Source organism: Parasteatoda tepidariorum, chromosome 9 (genome assembly GCF_043381705.1).
Source record: "Parasteatoda tepidariorum isolate YZ-2023 chromosome 9, CAS_Ptep_4.0, whole genome shotgun sequence".
NCBI classification, from domain to species: Eukaryota; Metazoa; Arthropoda; class Arachnida; order Araneae; family Theridiidae; genus Parasteatoda; species Parasteatoda tepidariorum.
In genome coordinates this window covers 30,202,101-30,222,566 of record NC_092212.1, presented here as the reverse complement: position 1 = coordinate 30,222,566, position 20,466 = coordinate 30,202,101, and the positions used below count along the sequence as shown (strand labels likewise).

The window sequence follows — 20,466 nt, the reverse complement described above, 5'->3', positions numbered from 1 at the left end:
ATTAAAAAAACTTTAAAAAAAGTAAAAAGAGAAAGATAACTTGTTATTTATGATAAATGATTTTAAAATACAGTTCTGCAACTAAGTGGATGGGTTATAAAATGTGGAATTATTGCTTAGTAGAGTTCTAGCTATGGTTCATACCAGCAATGAAAATTTAGTGTTCTACTGGGACTACTTAGGCATTCATTTACATGTCTGAAAGCTTAATATGGTAGACAAAGTTGAGAAAAAAATCAAACTTTATAGTTACATAATTCATGTTATGGTACACATCAAAAATTATTAATTGCCATCTATAAGACCCTAAAACTAACTAGGTTCACCCCATAATGATTAAACATTTGTATTTATTAAAATTAAGTGAAAAAATCTAAAATAATATTAGTAAATAGATTCAACATATAGATTAAAATGATGAGCTGAAATAAATAAGTAAATGAGAAAAACAGAGAAAGTGTGAAGTAACAAAATATTATATTAAAAATTAATTATTTAAACATTATTAAATTTTAAATGGGGTCAATTCTAAAAAAGCCAAAAATATAAATTTCATTCATGAACAATTATACTGTTAGTACATGAGTGCAAAATGCAGCACAACAGTTAAATTTGAAATTTAAACATTTAAGCTTAAAAGTTTTTGTACCTGACACTTTCAGTTATTCCATTGGAATAATACATATTTGAATTTCATACCTAGCTTAGAACAATAAAATTAGTAATTAATTCAATGCAAAAAATTATTTTTCGTTACTATATTGTAAATTCCAAACATATTCCAAGGTAACAAATTTGTCGACCGTATGTATGATTTTAGCGACGTTTGTAGAACATTTGCCGTCATGTAGCCATACTGGCGTGAACCCTAGTTATAGCACTTGCTTTAAGTTATAGAAGATTGAATGTGAGTATGATACAAAGTAATTAATTTTTTAGCTTTTGTTACCTGTTTTTACTTTTTCAGTTTATTAGTTTTTCGTCATGAAAAGAAAAAAACTTTATTGAAATAAAAATAAATTAATCACAAAAAATATAACCCCTTTCTCAACTCATAATGTGATATCCATGAAAAAAAAAAAGTTTTCTGACATTGTATCAATATTGCCTAAGCAAAATATATTAATACAATAGTATGAGGAGCACAAAAAAAATTAGACTGATTATTTTATTAACATGATTCGAAGTAAAAATACAAAAGATTTAAAACACAAAAAAAAAGTGGGGAAAGAAAATTTGTTAATTATGATAATTGATTTTAAAATATATTTCCATAACTAAATGGGCAGGTTATAAAAAATATAAAATTAAAGCTTAAGTGTTATAGCACTTGCTTTAAGTTATAGAAAATTGTACGTATGTGTGGTACAAAGTAATTAATTTTTTTAGTTCACCATGAGGGTTATCTTTTTGTTATCAAAGTACAGTACAGAACCCGTTATCCGGAAATCAGAAAACCAAAAAACCGGAACGAAATTCGATAAATTTTCCCGCCATTTTCCTCATAAGATTTTAGGATTTTTCTTTCTTTTTTGAAAGATGGTTACCTTACCATCATTTTGGAAATAATCATTAGTGTATTACTTCATCGTTTCTTCTTCCTTTTAAGATTATTTAAAAAAAAATTTTTTTTAGTTAGGTTTAACAATAAAAAAAACGGCTTTTTGTAGATTCAGAAAACCGGAAAAATCAGTTATCCGGAATAGCGATGGTACAGATCGTTCCGGATAATCGGTTCCCTACTGTATCTTATATATTTTTACTTCAAAATTAATTATTTTTTTGTCTTGCAGGGTACTATTAAAAAAACTTTTTCAAGTTTTCGAAGAACACATTATGACAACTGGAGAGACCATAAACTTAAATTTACTGATGATCAACTTGCTGTGATAACTGACTTATTAGTTTCACCTAGCTATTATGCTTGATAAATATTTAACATTATTTACATCACATTGTTATTTATGATATCAAATGGAGTTCACAGACAATTGTTAAATTTTACTTGTTTGTCCCTTTCATATTTATTGCATATAAATTGATAATAGAGATTTTTTTTTAAAAAATGATACCTGTACATGTATTTTTACTAGATCATTGTTTTTATTCCCTTTAGTTAAAATGTATGAGTTACCAAGTGTTTATCAAAAATTTAGTTATTCTTTATACAACTTTAGAAATTGAAAAAAAAAAAAAATCCTGCATGTCCCATTATCCTGGTACAAACTGAGATAAGCAATTATCTCAGCTATCAGATGATAGTTTATCACTGTTTTTTTTTAATAATCTCATTTCGTATAAGTCTATAAAAAATATTTTTTCTGTATGAAAAAATTGTTATCAGATAAACAAAGTTACAAAAAAATTACAATAATTAAAGTTTTGTTAACACTGGTAACTCAACTCTATTAACTTACAAATTTTTACTTGTGTAACTTTTTATTTCTTTTCACGGATTTGTAATTTTGTTTTTAATTGAATTTGAAATTTGTGGGAAATTTGTAGGTTTTTTAAATCTATTAAGTGCGTATTTTGTAATATTTTAAGATGTTAATATTATTTCTCAATGATTATTGATGGAATGTGTAATTTTTCTTTGAAGGAACTAAATCCTTTTTGTTTTTCATTACAATATTTGATTTGTATATATAAATACTGTTACCGCATATTTCTCAATTCATCATTTTTGATAATAAAATTTTTTTTAATGGTTTGATTGCATTTATTCTTATTCTATTGTAAAATTTTGAACGATTTTCATTTAAATAAAAGTTGAAATTTCATCAATGCACTTACTGGTGCATAGCATTTTTAAATAGTGCTGGTTTTTTGGTCATCGTCGTTTAAAAGCCCTTAAATATGTTTATTTTATTTGTAAAAAGTGTTTTCCTTTTTTCCAAATAAAAATTTTTCTTTGCTGTGACGATATTCACCATAAATTAAAATGTGATTTTCACAATAATATCCATGGTGCTTATTTTCGATTTCTAAAAGCACTTAAACTTTTAGGTACTTTTTTCATGGGGTGTTTCTATAAAGTGCTTAATTTTCCCTTTTTGAAAATTAGATTTTTTCTTTACCATGTCGATTTTCAATATGTATTATGCAAAGGCGTGGTTTTCACAATTCATTTATGTTTTTAAAATGTACTTAATTTTCCCTTTTCGTGAATGAGATTTTTTTCTATAGCGTATCTATTTTCAGTGCGTATTATGTAAAAGCGAGTTTTTCACATTGTTCTATTCAACTACAATCCATTTTGGCGAGCAGTCAATCCGTAATGTATGATAGCGCCAATTATGTTACATGTTTGATGAAATACTTTGGAGTCAGCATGTGCATCTACTGAGCTGTGTTTGGTGAGATTCTTGCACTCTTACGTGCAACTCTGCTGCACTTTGCAAGATATTCTTAATTTCAGGCTTCATTTTTCCTCTAAAATCAAACCAAAAAATCCCTTGATCTTTTTATGGTGGCTAATATAATCAAGGAAAAGAGTTTAAAAAATACATTTACTTCACAAATTATTAAAAATATTTTCTAGTGATAAATATATATTTACAATCATTATATACATATAAAATTATCTACTTCACTGCTAACAAAATAAATTCTCAAATAATTTTGTAAGTGAACCATTTATTTTATAATTATACTCAATTTATTTCTTGAAACATACAATGAAAGCATTTCAAGCATTTTGTATATATTCAAGTTTCACCATGCTAAAATCGCTGTGGCAAATCATCAAGTCTAGATGATTTTAAAAACATATTCTTTTGAATATTTTGTAGTACAAGTTTGGCAATAAAGGCTTTTTGAGCCAAAACTTTTTTAAAAGAAAAAAAATAATGTAAAATACATGATCAAAATTGAAATTTTAAAGGTATACATAATAGAATCTACATAACTGATAGTGGAATGACATGTATCTGTTGCAGGTTATTTTTAATGCTATGTTTTTATGCAGCCATTCCCTTCTGTAGATGCAATCAGATAGGATAGATTTTATGCACAAGAAGCGCACTTGCAATTAGCAAAAATTTTAGTTAAAATAAATGCTTGGAAAAAAAATAATTTAAAATGTGTAAAAACAGGGCATAAGCTAGAGATGACTGAAAATGCAAACATTTCACACAGTAAAGTTTACAGTCTGGATTAACTATTTGTGGGTTTGCAAGCATGTACACCGATTCGGATTCATTGAAAAAGATTCCTACAAGTACAAATGGCATTTTGCGAGACTCTTGATATCGGGTTTCATCTCCCCTCTAAAATGAAACTGAAAATCTAATAATCTTACAACTAAGTAATTATTCGGAACAAATAAAATTACACAATAGCAGTGAATGTTTAAACTTTTATTTATTTAAGACATAGACTCTCGCATTCAACACTTTATAACATTGAAAGAATTGTAATTCAATATAACCCAAACTTAAAATATTTTGTACATTACAAAAATAATGATCATAAAGTGAGAAAATAATACATTATTAACAATGAATAAATAATATGTTATAATGTAAATACTTCACAGATTAGATAAACATACAGCACAATACACTATAACATCCTATAATACATTTTGTTGGACAATTTATTGACACAAAGCCTTTTTCATAAATGTCAAATTTAGGTCAATAATTAGGTCATAAATGTCAAACCAGATACCTAACTGAACAAGGTTTTATTATCCACTGATAATTAAAATTTAAACGTAAGCTTTATAATCATGAAAGTAAATGTATAATAGATATTTTTATGCTTGAACAGTTAGCTTATTGTCAGTCGAAATTCTCAATTAAATCCAGTGTAAGATTTAACACTTCTGTTATATAATAAAAATAATTTGCTAACCTCATTCATGAATTAAGCATCAGCTAAAAATTGTGGAACAAATTAATTACACAAATTTAGTAAGATTTAAGTCAATATTTGATAAGTGTAGAACAAATACATTTATCAGGATTCATGACTACATTCTGAAAACAATATTTTGTTTTATATTTTAAAGGAAATGACTCACATGATTTCATTAAATATTGGAAAGTAGAGCCCAAAACTGATTAATTCCAATTTCTAAAATGTTCTAAGTTTAACAAACAAAAAATATGGTAGGATTTATATACCTTCTTATCAAGATTAGCTTGTTTCTTCCAACTTTTTTAGTAAACCTGCCTATTTTTCAGCATTTCATATATTGTTGCAACGTTAGAAAAAAAATCAAAGCAGGACCTCAGTCTTCCATCCGAAAATTAACAGAAGAAAAAAAAAAACTTAACATAAGACATTTTATAACTGTCATTAAACAGTTATAGTAAAATTTGGAACCAAAAATAGAACACAATTTAATTTGTTTTTAACCAAAATAAATATAGTTCCAGAATTTAAAAATTAATAATGTAATTTAAAAGTAGTTAAAAAATAATTTTTCCTTAAAGAAAGTTGATATTCTAATATTATATTTTATTAAAGACAAAATATGGATAACTTCAACTGTTTTTAATTATTATTAATATAAACAAACACGTTATATTTTAATCTTTAAGTCAAAATGATCTTTAGTGGTTTACAAATCACAAGTGCCACAGTGTCTAAAATTTTACAGCTGACACCCAATATGATTGAATATAATGCTAATATTTATCCAACTTTATTGCTAATATTATTTCTGGCTTTAAGATTTTTTGTAGAAACTAACTGATATTTTTAATACCTTAAAGAATAATTCGATAATTTTATCACCTGAATAACTTCATCAAATAATCAAATTTGTTCAGTCAAATCTCTGAAGATCAAACTATTTTTTCTGCTGCCCTCTTCCAAAACAGATTGTGCAATCCTACTATTTTAGAATTTATCATTTTTGTTCCAACTATCCAAAATTATAACATCAAAATGAAAACCAGAACACATGATGATTTATTTACAAATGATCTTGTCCAGGTGGTAATGGTTCTTTAATGTTTTCTTCGTCATTTTTTATAGAGCCATCTTCGGATTTTTTATCATCTTGAGACAAATCCACACCAAGGACATCTATCACAGCTTTAGGAATATTTGCCTTCTGTCCCTCATTAAATGATTTAACATGTAGGCATAATGATTCACGTAAATCTGGGCACGAACTTAGGACTTCCTCCAATTGTGGGGCAGGCAATTGCAACAACACCTGAAAAGATTTTGGTTTAGTTCTTTGGCAGCACTTAATAAAACCCTCCCAAATTTTCTTCTGTTTCCAGACTTCTTTCAATATTAACCGTTGCAATATGTGAGTAACAAAATCCAAAAGATGAGGATAGTTTGCTAAAGATTGTATAACAGTTCTCATTAATAAAATAGGCAAAGGAGTTTGTTCCATCAGCTCCTGAATAACCATCGCCAAGACAACTTGAGTGTAAACATTTTTCTCTTCCAAACAGAGTGAAGTAGCCTTGATAATTATTTTAAGGTTGCATTTAGAAGGATCAATGTTATGCAGAGCGACCAATAGTTCAGCTGGAGATATCGGGCTAGAAAAATTACTTCCTAAAAGACGATGCAAAACTTCTTTTACTACTGGTGTTTTTTGTTGAATCAATTCAGGTAATGCAGAAATTATTTCACGCTTAGAAAGACCATTAATGATTGGAATAAAGAAACGTACGTCTGGAACTCTTTTACGATATAAATCTCGAACTCTAGCAACAAGTTCGGCTGATGGTGGTGCTTTGTCAGTCAAAATATGGATGATTCTTGTAATTAATGTCTCGGCTCCTTTAGGACAGTTTTCAACAAAGAGTAAGAGTTCAGGAGAGGCCATGCTCATGCCTTTAACTGGTGCTTCGAGGGCACGGAGAATAATTCTTTTAATATCACCAGTGGCTTCAACATAAACAGTTCCAAGATCTTGAATGAGGCGATGGTTTATGGGCAACAAAGTTAAATACAAATGTAAACATACTTTAGTCAAATCTTCAGACCAAGTAACAGGCCTTTGTTTGAAAAACAGGAAGAAATCAGTTGGTGGGTCAGTATGTAACAAAAACTTGAGACTTCTTAAAGCAAAAGCTTCAATGAATGACCTCATATGGCCACTTTCATGGATGTCAACTGCTGCTTTTACAGCTTTTGTCCGTATGTCACAATTTTCATGAAGAGTAAGGTCACATATTACTCCTAAAAACAGCAACTTCTTTGTAGGTCTTCTAAAACTCATGCTTTCAGCCATTTCAAGAGCTTCAGCAGTAGATGATTCATCAATACAAACAGTTTTCAGAGACTCAGCCATCCCTTCTGTAATAAATGGAACATCCAAGAAAAAACGAGTGTAAAGAGCATGGTTTTCTTCGTCACTCTTCAAAATGCCACCCAATAGAGAATCGACTGCTTCTTCATAATTTTCAACATGGCTTTCTATGGAACATTCAAATCCTCTATAAGCAGAATATTCTTGATATATCCAAGAAAATGCTAGATCTAATCTATTGCGGGGATTTTCCATGATATGATTTTTCAAATCAATGGAAAAATCACCTCTAAATCGGGTAGCTAAGTTAGTAAGCAATTTTGTTCTAATTGGAGCAGCACCTCTTTTAGTAATCATTTTTTCAGCATTCAAGATTCGATTATAAGCAGCTCTACAAAAATTATTAGACTCTTCTTCGTTCATTGATTTCGCTATGGCTTGGAAGTCGATTTTCTTAGATATTCTATTAGCTTTTATTTGGGAGCCACCACTAGGCATTAAAACAAGCCCTTGCTTTTTAGGCTTCATTTCTGTAGTTTGGCTTACTAGAGTTTGGATTGGTTTGGGTACATTAGAGGCTGCCTCATCCTCATCACTTTCCACTTTTTCATTTTCCATTTTATGTTTCATTTGTTCCACACCTTTTCCAATTCCAGCCAAAGTTAATTGTGTGGCTAAAAGACGAGCCAGATGTTTAATCTGAGCTTCGGTGCCAGCAGCTGCAATAGGAGTGTATGTGGACTGAAAGTTAGTAGGCATAACATCAGGCAAACTTAACATGCTTACTAATACTAAATCAACAACATTTATACTGTGAAATTTGGGTACTAAATCCTCAGCTGTAATATCAATAGCTGTGTTTTTAGCTTTAGTTCCTTTCTCAAGACTGGATTTTATTTTGCGAGGTCTTGATGAAGATGGTATATCTTCCTGTTTTGCACTTCTGTCCTCTATTTTGACGCTAGGTTTTTTGATTGCCTCTGCATCCGGAAAGCATCTACTTATCTGCTGAGGTGATGCACCTAAATCAGAGAGCATGATTGATATTCTTGATTGAAATTCGACAGCGCCAGGATGCTTAACCAATTGAAAGAGCTCTAATTTTAAATTCTTTCTTACACTACTCACTTGTGATTGACCCAACGTTGGTGGCAGATTTGCATGAAGCAATTCAAATGCTTCTAAAACTTTAGGAAAAAACTCAAATCTTTGCCTTCCTATTGAAGTTAAAACTTGCATGCAAGCCATAAGGTTACAAAGAGACACATGGGAAGCACAATGAAAAGCAACAATTCGCTGGAAAATATCTTTGGCTTCTTCTTCCATCTTCCTGGGTCGAAAAACTTTTAATATCACTGGTATCTCATCCAAAGATAAATCAGTGTTTTTCGGATCTGCATATTGGTCTTTGAATGTTTGTGCAAGAATAACATGTTCCATAAATTTTGTAGCTGAAGTACGGACTCCTTCATTGTCAGACTCCAAGAGCGAGACAATTGTTAATTTTAGTTCTGTCATTGAAGCCCAAATAGCTTCCATTACATCATCAACATGTTTTGCATTTACAAAATAACGAATAGTTAGAGGATAAAGATGAGTTGTTGTTTGGATAACTTTTTTCTGAACTTTGACCGATTCATCGTGTAGCATCATCAACAGATTGTTGATTACTTTTGGAAGAAATTGTAAGTCTCTCCTACAAACATCCTCAATGAATTGTACAATGAATCTGCGTACTTCAGGATCAGTGTCATGTTGAAAACTTACTACTTCATCCAGAAAGTTGTCCAGCAACTTAGGTTCTTTCTGTATGATCAGTTCTTTGACAATGAGCAGATTTTTCAGCTTTCCATTTTCTTCCTTTGGTGTAACAGCATCATTGAGGAGCTGGACAATTCGATCAGCAGTCACTGATTCTTGTACAGTTTCTTCTTCAACAAAAAATTGAGCAGCAGTGCTACGTCGACATTCTACAGTTTTCTTTTTTAATTTTTGAACCAAATCTGTTTCTGCTGAAAGAAAGGAAACAAATAATTATGTTTTTTGAAACAAATCACAATATAGTTGACACTAAAAAAATTTGGAAAAAAAAGGGTAACAATTTAAAGAATAAATAACCAGAATATAAACAGCAGTTTAAGTTCATTTACACTCTAATATTGATTACTAATTTAGTATATAAATCTCTTTTGAGGTACATTAAAAAAGTATTCTTAAAATGTAACTAAGATATTTCAGGATTCTGGTTTTCTTTTTCTTATTTATCAACATAATTTCAGAAAATTCTAATTAATAATAATAATAATTAAAAAAAACATGAATTAGATGAAAAAATATATGAGATCTTAGTTACAAACTCCACTAAAAAAAATTTATATGTCTCTAATAACAAATTTATAGACTTTAAAGCTATTATACAATTAGTATAATATAATACAACATAACCTAGCAAAGCCAATAACATGCAATATTTAATTTGTTTCTTTCTTTCTTTGAATTGAGACTTAATTTCCCCCCGGCCAGAATCATATCTGGTTGAACGAAATGAAACGGGGAAAAAAAAGTTTTTTTTGTGCACTCGAACAAAATAATAATTTTAAATGTTAATGATAAAAAAACAATTCTAAGCATCGAAAATGGTCATTAATATACGCTATTAAGGATATAATATAATATATATAATATAATATAAGTTTTTTCCTACAAAAAAATATTTGTAGAAACAAAAATTCTTCTCAAAAATGATTTGTTAAGAGATATCAATGAAAAATATGCCTAATAAAATTGACCTCACCTAAATAACTTTTTAATTTAACTAGTAATTTTCTCTCTCTCTCTCTCTTTTTCAATACAATTATGTTGCTAGATAAATTTCATTGAATTTTAAAAAACTAAGTTTCTTTATACCATGTCTTTTTTAAATTTACAACAAATTACACCATATACAAACTAAATACAGTATTGTAGTGTAACTACCACTACAATAATACAATTCCAATTCGCTAGTATAAAAGACTTGTTAACTCAATTCTATCCTGAGATACCTTTTGATAGATGAAAGTTGACATTGTTAAAAGCTACTTTCTCCTCAGTATTTTATTATAATATTATGATTAAAATTTTATCCAAAACTTACAATAAACAATATTGAAAAAATAACATATAGTTGCTATCTTAAACTAAGTATTTTTAAAATAATTTTTAATGATGGAAACTGAATTAAACTTTACAATCCTATCAAATTGAAAAGAAAAGAAACCAAAGCTTTCTTTGCTTTTGGAAATTTTATCTTCTAGTTTATTTGAAGAAATTCCCAGGAATTACATTACGCAGCAAACACTGTACACATAGCCGTAAGTAAAACATTGGTATGAATCAATACTTTGAGAAAAGCTGTGAATTTAATCAGCAACTAACTCTTAAAGAACACAGTTGGGGGGAAAAATGATTTTTAACAATTTTCCTTGTATTTTTACTAATATTTGTGAGACAATTCAGAGGACAAATAAAAAGTCATTATGGACCATTTCTGGAATAAAGAGTCATAGGTTGTGCATTCCTGATAAGACATCATTTTTTAATAATTGTAAATCTTTTTGATATAGAAATGAATACAAAATTTGCTTCGTTAAAAATTTAAAATAAGAGGTAAAGTACTAACCTTCAGCTTTTCTTTTGGAGGGGAGAGAGCTTTTCTGAGCTTCAGTTGTTTCCGTTCTAGTAGAGCTTCTACTTGAAGAAGAATATCGTTTATACTCTTCCTTAGAAGATGAGGAATGTCTCGAACTTTTCCTGGTTGAATCCATCAGACTGGTCTAAATAAAGAGAAAAATTTTAGGAATAATATTTTTTAATTTTTTTCATATGCTGTGCTAAGAAAATAAAACCTAATTGAATAAATTGCCCTAGTGGTAGTGAACTAGAGCTTCTGTTTCTAGATTTAGAGCTGTTAATAGATCTAAAAATTCTAACAAGATTCAACCAGTACTAAATAAAGCAAAATTTGTGTCAAATCCAGGCATAAGAATATTTAAAAAAATGTGTTTAGGAGGTGAAGCTTTACAAGTTTTTAAAATTTTGAATAATCACTAATAGATAAGCAAGTCAAAAAATAGAATACATAAACATTCTAATTGTAAAGAAATAAGGATGTTTATATTTTGTATTTGATTGCGTTTGCGTGGTTCGTATATTACGAGCTCATGAAGATAATGTTGATCTAATTTTAGATAAACAACAACAAAAATAATGAATAGCGGATTAATTGTTAATATGCATTTATTAAGAACCGCACATCGATCTATCTTTAGATGCAATGAAATCCAACTAGGAAGCAACTTTTTTTTCTAATTAATGTAGGTGGCGCTACTATTACTGCATACATACCGGCTTCAACATAGCGGGCCACCTTGAAACATAGTTTCAAGATTTACACATCAATAAACAAAAACCAAATTTCAACTATACACATCTAATAAAAAGAATAATTATAAAAACTTATGCAACATACATGAAATTGAATATATATATCATAAACAGATGTATAGTTTCCTTGGTATAAACCAGATAACTATAACACAAAACAAAAAGAAAAGTCTAAAATAAAGAAAGTTAATCAGTCAATAGGTAAAACTGACAGTTTGTGAATGGATCTTTTATAAGTTCCAGTCTCAGTTTTGACACTGACCACTCTTACCTTAGCGTCAGCACTAGGGAAAACTTCTTGTATATGCCCCAATTTCCACTTCAAAGGTGGAATATTGTCCTCTTTAATGAGAACTAAATCGTTAATTTTCAAATTAGGCTGAACTCTCAACCATTTGGGGAGCTGTTGTAAGCTGGAAATATACTCAATTAACCCATCTTTTCCAAAAATTCTGGAAAAGTTTTTGAGTTAACTGCCAACATTTTAATGGGGGTATGTTTTCGTTTAGAAGGTTCTCTTCTGGTATAGAAGAAAGAGTGGTTCCCACAAGGAAATGTCCTGGAAGTGCTGAAAGTTCAGCGGGATTGTCCGACACAGGACACAAAGGACGAGAGTTCAAGCAGGATTCGATTTGTGCAATAAGAGTTAAAAACTCTTCAAGGGTCAATTTATGATCACCTATTGTTCTTTTCAAATGCGATTTTGAGGATTTCACAGCAGTTTCCCATATTCCTCCAAAGTGAGGTGCTGAAGGTGGGTTAAAATGCCATTTAATTTGTTCATCGGCAAAATACTGAAGGAGATTTAACCACTCGATTAATTTCCTTATTTGCGGCAACAAAATTTGAACCACAGTTTGAAAATAATTCATTTGATTTTCCTCTTTGCACAACAAATCTTTTTAGAGCTGCAATAAATGATTCAGCGGTTAAATTTCCAACAAATTCAATGTGCACCGCTTTTGTCGCGAAACACACAAAAGTTCACTTATTAATGCAACGGCTTCGTCAGCACTTTCTGCTCCAAACAAGCCGTCATCTACAGAAAAATTATATAAGACTAAATTAGCTGCTTTAGGAAAGCCCAATCCTTCATCGATGACTAATTGTTTTAAAACTTGCGTTGCCAAATAACTGGCCGGCGTGGTACCATATGTTACGGTACACAAACGATATTCCTTAACTGGTTTCATGGGATCATCTCTCCATAGAATTTTTTGAAAATTACGATCTTCACTATGAATCTCTATTTGCCGATACATTTTTTGCAAATCACATGCTATCGCGATATTGTAACATCTAAACCTTAGAAGAATAGCGAAAAGATCGTCTTGTACTTTAGGACCATTCATTAGCGTTTCATTCAATGATAACCCGGATGTAGTTTTTGCGCTGGCATTAAAAACAACCCTCAATTTTGTGGTTGGACTAGAATCATTAATTACGTGATGATGCGGGATAAAATAGTGCTAATTTTTGTTATCTAAATTTAGATTATTAGCTTCCTCCATATGCCCAAGAGAAAGGTATTCCGCCATTAATTTTTTGTATTGAAAATAAATATCTCGAGTTTTTAAAAGTCTTTCTTTCTAGACTAAAAAGCAATTTGAATGCGGAGGCTTTTGAATTTCCCAAAATTCCCTTATTAGGTTTAAACGGGAGTCTAATGGAATATCTGCCTTCTGTATTGCGTGTGACATTTTCCACAAAATTTGTTTCAAAAAGGTTTTCTTCCTTTGTAAGCGGTTGTGTTGAAGGAATTTGTTCCAATTCCCAGAATGTTCTAAGTCATCGGTACTAATATATTAAAATTATTAACTGAAATTTGCTTGGTTTTAGCGCATTCAAAAGTAGTTGCTCCGGAAATTATCCAACCTAGTTTAGAGCATACTGCGAAAGGGAGATTTTCATCGCNGGAGTGTCCGCTTTGCGGAGAATGTAAGTAATGGTTTATTCATAGAAGATTCCCGGGGAATTAAAAGTATGTCCGTATTGAGAGGCGTCCGTTTTGCAGGAGTGTCCATAACAGGAGGTTTCACTGTAATAAAGTTTTTCTCAAACTCAGATCCCGAGTCTAAGAGGATTCGACAGTTAATGGATTCATTTTGAGAATTTATAACCTTGACTATAGCTGTGCATAAAAGAACTGAAGAATTCCTTTGATTTATGTTATCGCCCAAATGCTCACTATTCGAATAATTCGCACAAACTGTAGACGAAACTTCATTAATAGGCGCGGCTGATGGCGTTGTTGATTTCTGTTCATCTGCTCTGGTTATAAATTTAGGGGCACTTAAAGAGGGAAAAAAGGGTTTCGGTTTCTCATCTCTATGCAAAGAGCTCTGATGTCTGCAATTACACTTAAAACAGGTGTCAGAAGATTTACATTTTTTTATGGCGTGAATTCCTGATAAACAGTTATAACAAAGATTATTACTTTTAACGAAATCAATCTTTTGCTGAACCGGTAAATTACAAAATTTCGAACACTTTGAAATATAATGATTATCGTTACAATATACACATATAGAAAGCGAAACAAAAGAATTCACTTTAGTATTAATAGGTTTTTGAAATTTACTGGACGAACTTTTGCTGTTTTGAAGAGTTCTAGCATAGCTTTTTAAAAATTCTATTAAATCTTTGAATTTGGGTATTTCAGTATTATTTAATTGGCGCTCCCACGACAATTTAGTGGAACTATCTAACTCTTGCAACATTAAAGTGTCACTAAAAGTATCCATTTTTTGGCCTAAAGTTTCTAATGAATGAATAATTTCATTTACATTATCAACGAAGCTTAATAAAGATGTAGCGGATTCATTATGAATATTCAGAAGATTTAAAAAGCGTTTAATATGAGCAAAAATTTGTTCTCTTGTATTTGAATACCTTTCGTCTAACAGATTCCAAGCTATTTCAAAATTATTATCTGAAATTGCGATAGATTGAACGATTCGCGAGACATCACCTTTTAAAGATGTCTTTAAATACTGAAGCTTTAGTGCGTTTGATAACAATTCATTTTTAGTTACGGTCGCTTTATATAAATCTTTAAAAGTTAGCCAGTTGGTAATATTACCGCTGAAAAAAGGTAAGGAGAGTTTCGGAAGTTTTATAATTTCACTTGCGTTTTTCTCGAAGTTTGGAGCAGAAAAAACTGACTCATTTCTTGGTTGCTCGTTTAGTTTCTTCCCACTGCGAAATTTCCATAATATAATTTTTTCTTCATAGTCATTCGCTTTATCTAGTTCGTTATTTAATTCAGTTTCATCTTCAATAAGATTTTCAACAGCAGAGTTTATCGTTTTTAACTCAGTTTCTTTTATTTTTAATAGCTCTAAGTTTTCAGCTAATACATCAAAATTAATTTCTTCTACTGATAAATTACCTTATATTTTTTTCAAATAACCGGTTACTGCTCTTCGTACAGAAGACAGTTTTGTTTTTAATTTTTGGAGTTCTAATTCTTTTGCCATGTTTAAAATAGTTCAAATAAGTATAAAGTCTACTTATCCCTTCTTCGGGATAAATATTTAGAATATATTACCAGCGTTAGTATTCCAATGGAAGGCGTTGATTTCTATTTAATGCGCAACACTATCTTCACAAACCATGCTCCGGCTCGACTTCACCATGTTAATATTTTGTATTTGATTGTGTTTGCGAGGTTCGTACATTACGAGCTCATGAAGATAATGTTGATCTAATTTTAGATAAACAACAACAAAGATAATGAATAGCGGATTAATTATTAATATGCGTTTATTAAGAACAGCACATTGATCTATCTCTAGACGCAATGAAATCCAACTAGGAAGTAACTTTTTTTTTCTAATTAATGTAGGTGGCGCTACTATTACTGCATACATACTGGCTTCAAGAAAGGAAATGTTAGTTGCAGAAAGCTTTAAAAATTAAATATAATAATTTTAATTTAATCAGAGGACATATATAGTTAGAGTAAATAAGATTACTAAAAGTGCCCTATCTTTGCTCACTGCACTTAAAATAAAGTTTACAATATGCTTTATATAGGTAGGCAATACTGACTGTACATCACTGATAACAAATGAGTGAATGAAGGCTAGTATGAAAACTGAGAAAAATTATACAACACAATGTGAACCTGAATATTGAAAGGTAAACAAAATGGGGTTGCATACAGAGTGTTGCCCATTGAAGTCCAAACCTCTGTTTGTCTCAGATGGTGTATTCAAGAATTGCAATCCTAGATATGTTTTATTTTCAGTTCACTTGAAACTTTAAAAGTCAATAGACAATTTATTAATAAAACAATGAATTTTTTGTTGATTATTAAAATTTTTCACAATTTTGCAGGAAATATAAAAATTAATCTTCAATTTTTAAAAGAAAATTCTCAAACAAAAGATTTTAGTTTCTCAATTACCGTATTTTCAAGAAAAAAGCGAAGTTTAAGTCCAATAGAGACCTTCTTAATTGCCATGTCATAAAAAAAAATGGCTATGAAAACATACGTTTTTTAGAAAAAGAAAGATAGAAACCAAAACAAAAATCAATTGCAATATTAAAATAATAGATTTAACACTAAAAATTTTAATTTGACTTTTTCACATTGCTGTAGTTTCAGAAAAAAGTGACCATAAAAGAATTAAGTTCATTCGAAATGCTGTTTAAAAAATGTCATAATAAAAAAAATCAAAAGAGAAAAACAAAAAAAAAGTTCTTAGTTCTGAAACATAACTTTAACGTTGAAAAATACAGTATTCTATGTTATTTTTGTTTTACTGTACAAGAAAAAAGTGGTTATAAAAGAATAAAGTCTGTTAGAAACACTAAGCTAACATGTTTCACTTTAGTTAAAACAGAAAAACAAATAAAAAGGAAACCAGAAGAAAAAAATCAATTTTTAAAATATAAAGTTTTGAAAAAATGATGAAATTGACTTGCCTGTATAGCATTAAAAAAAAAAGAAAAAATCAGCATTAAAAAACTCCAGGTTCAGTATAAATTCGACAAATTTTACTTTCCCATGCTTCCATTACTTTCAGAACATAAATTAACAAGTTTTAGAATTTAACAAATATGTGTACAAATTATTTCCAATAACATATAGTAAAAAATACAATATCAGATTATTTTTTATTACATCTATTAAAAATTCTGTAAAAAAATCTTTGTAGAAAAATAATTTTTCAAATAATACCAATAAATAAGCCAAATAGGCTGAATACCTAATAGTGGCTAAATATTCGTTACATCACTACTGCCCAGTAATTATTTCAAGATTAAAAACTATCCTATACAGCATAATAGTTCCAAATTTTTTAAAAATGGATCTTGTTTCAGGATCTCTTTAGAAATAAAAAAAAGGCAAGGTGTAACTGTAGAACAACTTCAGTTTCGGAGGGCACTTTCTATTAATGCCATAAAATAAAATTTTAGCAAAATTCAAATATATTAATAATAAAAACTAATACTATATTTTAGAGAAGAAATGATCAAGATTTATAAATATATAAATATATGTTAAAACAAAATATCTAGAAAGGGAGAAGCGAATAATTTATGGGAAAGCAGGGTGGTAGGTAAAGCGGTGATATTTCCGTATCGTGATCTGTCTAGCCAACTACAATTGTCAAGGTGCCAAATTGATTTTAAATTTGCACATTTTTTTTAAAAAAAACACGTAGATGTTAGCCCGGGGTTGGCTATGAGTTATACCTTTCGAGTTGGTCCCTTTCTGCGATGTTTTTTTTTTTTTTAAAGTTTCTCACGGGCCACTGCCCGGAAGTTTCCTAGACTTGGCGATAATTCTGCCACAGATCACGATACGGAAGTCTTCCCGTAACAAATNGGGGGGGGGGGGACTTGACTTGGACTTTCGATTATTCTTTTCCAAGACTTGTCGATTATTCTGCCACAGATCACGATACGGAAATCTCCCCAATTTGTAAATTAAAGAGAATGTAAGGGCAATAATTAATTACAAACATTCAATATAGTTATCTATCTATGGTCAGTAAAAACTACATGAATAAACAAACGAGAACTATGTAAAACGAAAAGCATAGAGTAAAACTAGTTGAGAAGCAACTGTGTGCACTTAAACTTAAATCTCCTTGCTTTATTAATTTAGCTAATAGGTAATCCTCATTCACTTGCAATTGACTTCATACTATAATATGCTAGGTATAATGTAATAAATATAAAGCAGCAATTTGTGACGAGAAAAATCAATCAAATTTGAAACCCATATTTTAGTTTAGTTAATAAAAATTGGTAAATTAAAAAGTTCACACTTAAATTGATTTTTAAAATAATGTTTTAAAAACCAGTAATGGAAAAAATGTGAAGACTGAAATGTTTACTAAAAAGTATGTTGCGATGCATCATAATTTACCTTGGAATCAGTTTTTGAAGAATATTTTACAATTGTTTTTAAATTATGCTTCCCATTTCTCCTTAAACAAACACATTTGTCAAAAAAAATTCCTTATTTGCAGCCGTTTGTTTAACAAGTTGCCATCTTTTTAATAACGGTCAAAGTTAAAGTGATTAAATGGAAAGTTTTTGATGACCTTTTTTTGTTATGATAAAGTTTTCTCACTCACATTTTCAAAACTGAAGTGAAATAAGTACTTAATCAATATATCAATACATGGCATCAATTCCTATGGCTTCAATCAATCATCAAATAACTTGTAAAAATTTTGTAATGAAAATTATATTTTAAAATAGAACTAAGAAGAGAATTCATTGAGCTCTAGATAAGTATTTAAAAAATTTGTGCATTATTATTTGAATCTGGTGAGTTCTTAAAATGCCTCTTCGCAAACAAATACCTGCTAAACCGTCGGCACGAGCTGTTTATTCAAAACAAGTATGTATGAACATTTATGAATTAGCCGATTTTCTGACGATTGCTCTATTTAATATTTGTACCAATCGAATTAGTTTTTCTATTGAAAAATTATTAACCCATATTTTTCAATATGTAAATTAAAGGTGTCTTCATTTCATTAAGCAAGGTTTGAAGTATTATTTAAACAAAAAATGTTTTTAACTTTTAAGAGTATGGAATCTTATTCTCTCACTTGCAATTTTTTCCTCCCTTCTAATACACACACAAAAAAAAAAATTCTCATTGAAATATTTATACTTGTTCAATTTTTGTCTTTTAAAATCAACACTTGCAGTATCGTTTATAAGTAAGTTAGTTTTTTGCTTTTTAAAAGGGGATTTAGCCGATATATAAGTCTATGTAATTGAAACTAATGCAAAATCATCGGTGAACACAACAAAGTAATTTGAGCCTCCCAGTGACGCCGGTGAAATCTTTCCTACTACATCAGAGTGCACAATTTCTAATGTTTCATTAGCTCGTGTGTTTGAGATTTTTGGAAACTTCTTGCGCTTCATCTTTCCTTGAATGCACACAGAGCATGGCTTGTTTGTTTCAAGATTGGATTCCTGTTTACTTTTAGTGGTTATTATGTTTCTCAAAGTGCCTGGGGAAGGGTGTCCTAGCCTGCGATGCCAGAGTCCATTCTACTGGATCGTTGAAATGTACGCTGCAGGACAATCTTCTTCTATAATATATAGTCTTCCCTGTCTTCTAGCTCTCAAAACAATTTCACCAGTTTCTGCCAGTATTTTTGCTTCACCATGGGCAAATTCGATCTTAAAACCTTTTTCTTCAATTCTGCCAATCGACAGCAAATTTCCGCCCAAGTCTGGTACATACAATACATTTGCAAGATTAATGTTGCTTTTGGTAGAATCTTCGTGAACTGAAATAGTGATGTTTCCTGTTCCGGTAACTTGAACTTTTTCAGAATTCGCCACTTCTACCACTGAGGTGTAATCAGTTAGCGATTCGAATTTCTTTCTGTTTGACCTCATGTGCTCTGTAGCACCACTGTCTAGAATCCAGATTGTTGAGTCTTCAGATTTAAATTTATTTGTTAGAAAGGCCCAGTTCGTTTTTAAATCTATAGCAGTCTTGGCACTGCTTTGATTTCTTCGTTGTGCTTCTTCACAATTTTTGGAGATGTGACCCCATTCTCCGCAGCTAAAACACCTGACAGTTTTCTTCGAATTTGCAGCTGTTTCGCTGTTTCTTTTTGTTGTCCATTTCTTCACAGTGTTTGTCTGCATTGGTCTTTTTTGATTATAGTTTCTTGTGTGAAGTGCCCGTTCTTCCTGCTCTTCAACATTTGGCACATTTCTATATATTCTTTTTTCTTCAACTAATAGTCTAGACTTCACAATGGTTGTTGTCAAGTTATCTTCGTCCTTTTCTAAGTTCAGGATTAAGCTTTCATATGATTTTGGCAGACCTATTAACATGACGAGGGCAACTTCTCTGTCGGTGAAAGCGTAACCACCACTCGACAGTTTTCGGTGTATTTCAATCAATCTGGTCAAATATGATTGAATTGTTTCACCAGGCTTCAAGGTAATGTTAAAAAAGTCCTTCATTAATTGTAAAACATGCAGTAAGCCAAATTTGGTATGCATATCCTTCAATACAATCCATGCGTCCCTCGCTTTGGCGCAGTCGCCAATATCATCCAAAAACGTATCTTCTACAATCAAGAACATTAGAGTTAAAGCTTCATCATTTTTCTTTCTCTCATTTTCGGACATTTCAGCAAGTCCATAGCCAGGCTCAACTGCCTCCCAGCATTTCTTCTGCACCATCAGTGCACGGGCACGTATTGCCCATGCATGATAATTTTCGCCGTTCAACTTCTTCAATTTGTATTCTTCCATAGCGGCGATTATTATTGTGCTGCCTATCTTCTTAGATCCGAATTTCTAAT

General features: G+C 30.4%; 3 protein-coding genes across 5 annotated transcripts in view; 2 read left to right on the top strand and 1 right to left on the bottom strand.

Annotated features, from left to right (window-relative positions):
* Window positions 1-2,713, top strand: part of LOC107438063 (proteasome activator complex subunit 4) — a 73,552-nt gene extending 70,839 nt beyond the window's left edge. The window contains exon 45 of the mRNA XM_043050390.2: window positions 1,794-2,713. Coding sequence (XP_042906324.1) covers window positions 1,794-1,928 — 135 coding nt within the window. The 3' untranslated portion in view covers window positions 1,929-2,713. The remainder of the gene's footprint in view (window positions 1-1,793) is intronic.
* A 1,631-nt stretch (window positions 2,714-4,344) lies between these two features.
* LOC107438324 (symplekin scaffold protein) lies at window positions 4,345-18,131 on the bottom strand (the record flags this gene model as incomplete). Of its 2 annotated transcripts, none has more annotated exon segments than XM_016050592.3 (3): window positions 4,345-9,243; window positions 10,893-11,046; window positions 18,042-18,131. In XM_016050592.3, coding segments are annotated over 3 exon segments (3,558 nt in total), but the record flags the coding sequence as incomplete, so codon positions are not given.
* Window positions 18,132-18,264: 133 nt separating this feature from the next.
* Window positions 18,265-20,466, top strand: part of LOC107438310 (Bifunctional lysine-specific demethylase and histidyl-hydroxylase NO66) — a 40,403-nt gene continuing 38,201 nt past the window's right edge. The window contains exon 1 of one of the 2 annotated variants that reach the window (XM_043050392.2): window positions 18,265-18,521. In XM_043050392.2, coding sequence (XP_042906326.1) covers window positions 18,462-18,521 — 60 coding nt within the window. In that variant the 5' untranslated portion in view covers window positions 18,265-18,461. The remainder of the gene's footprint in view (window positions 18,522-20,466) is intronic. The other variant, XM_043050391.2, reaches the window with a different exon arrangement.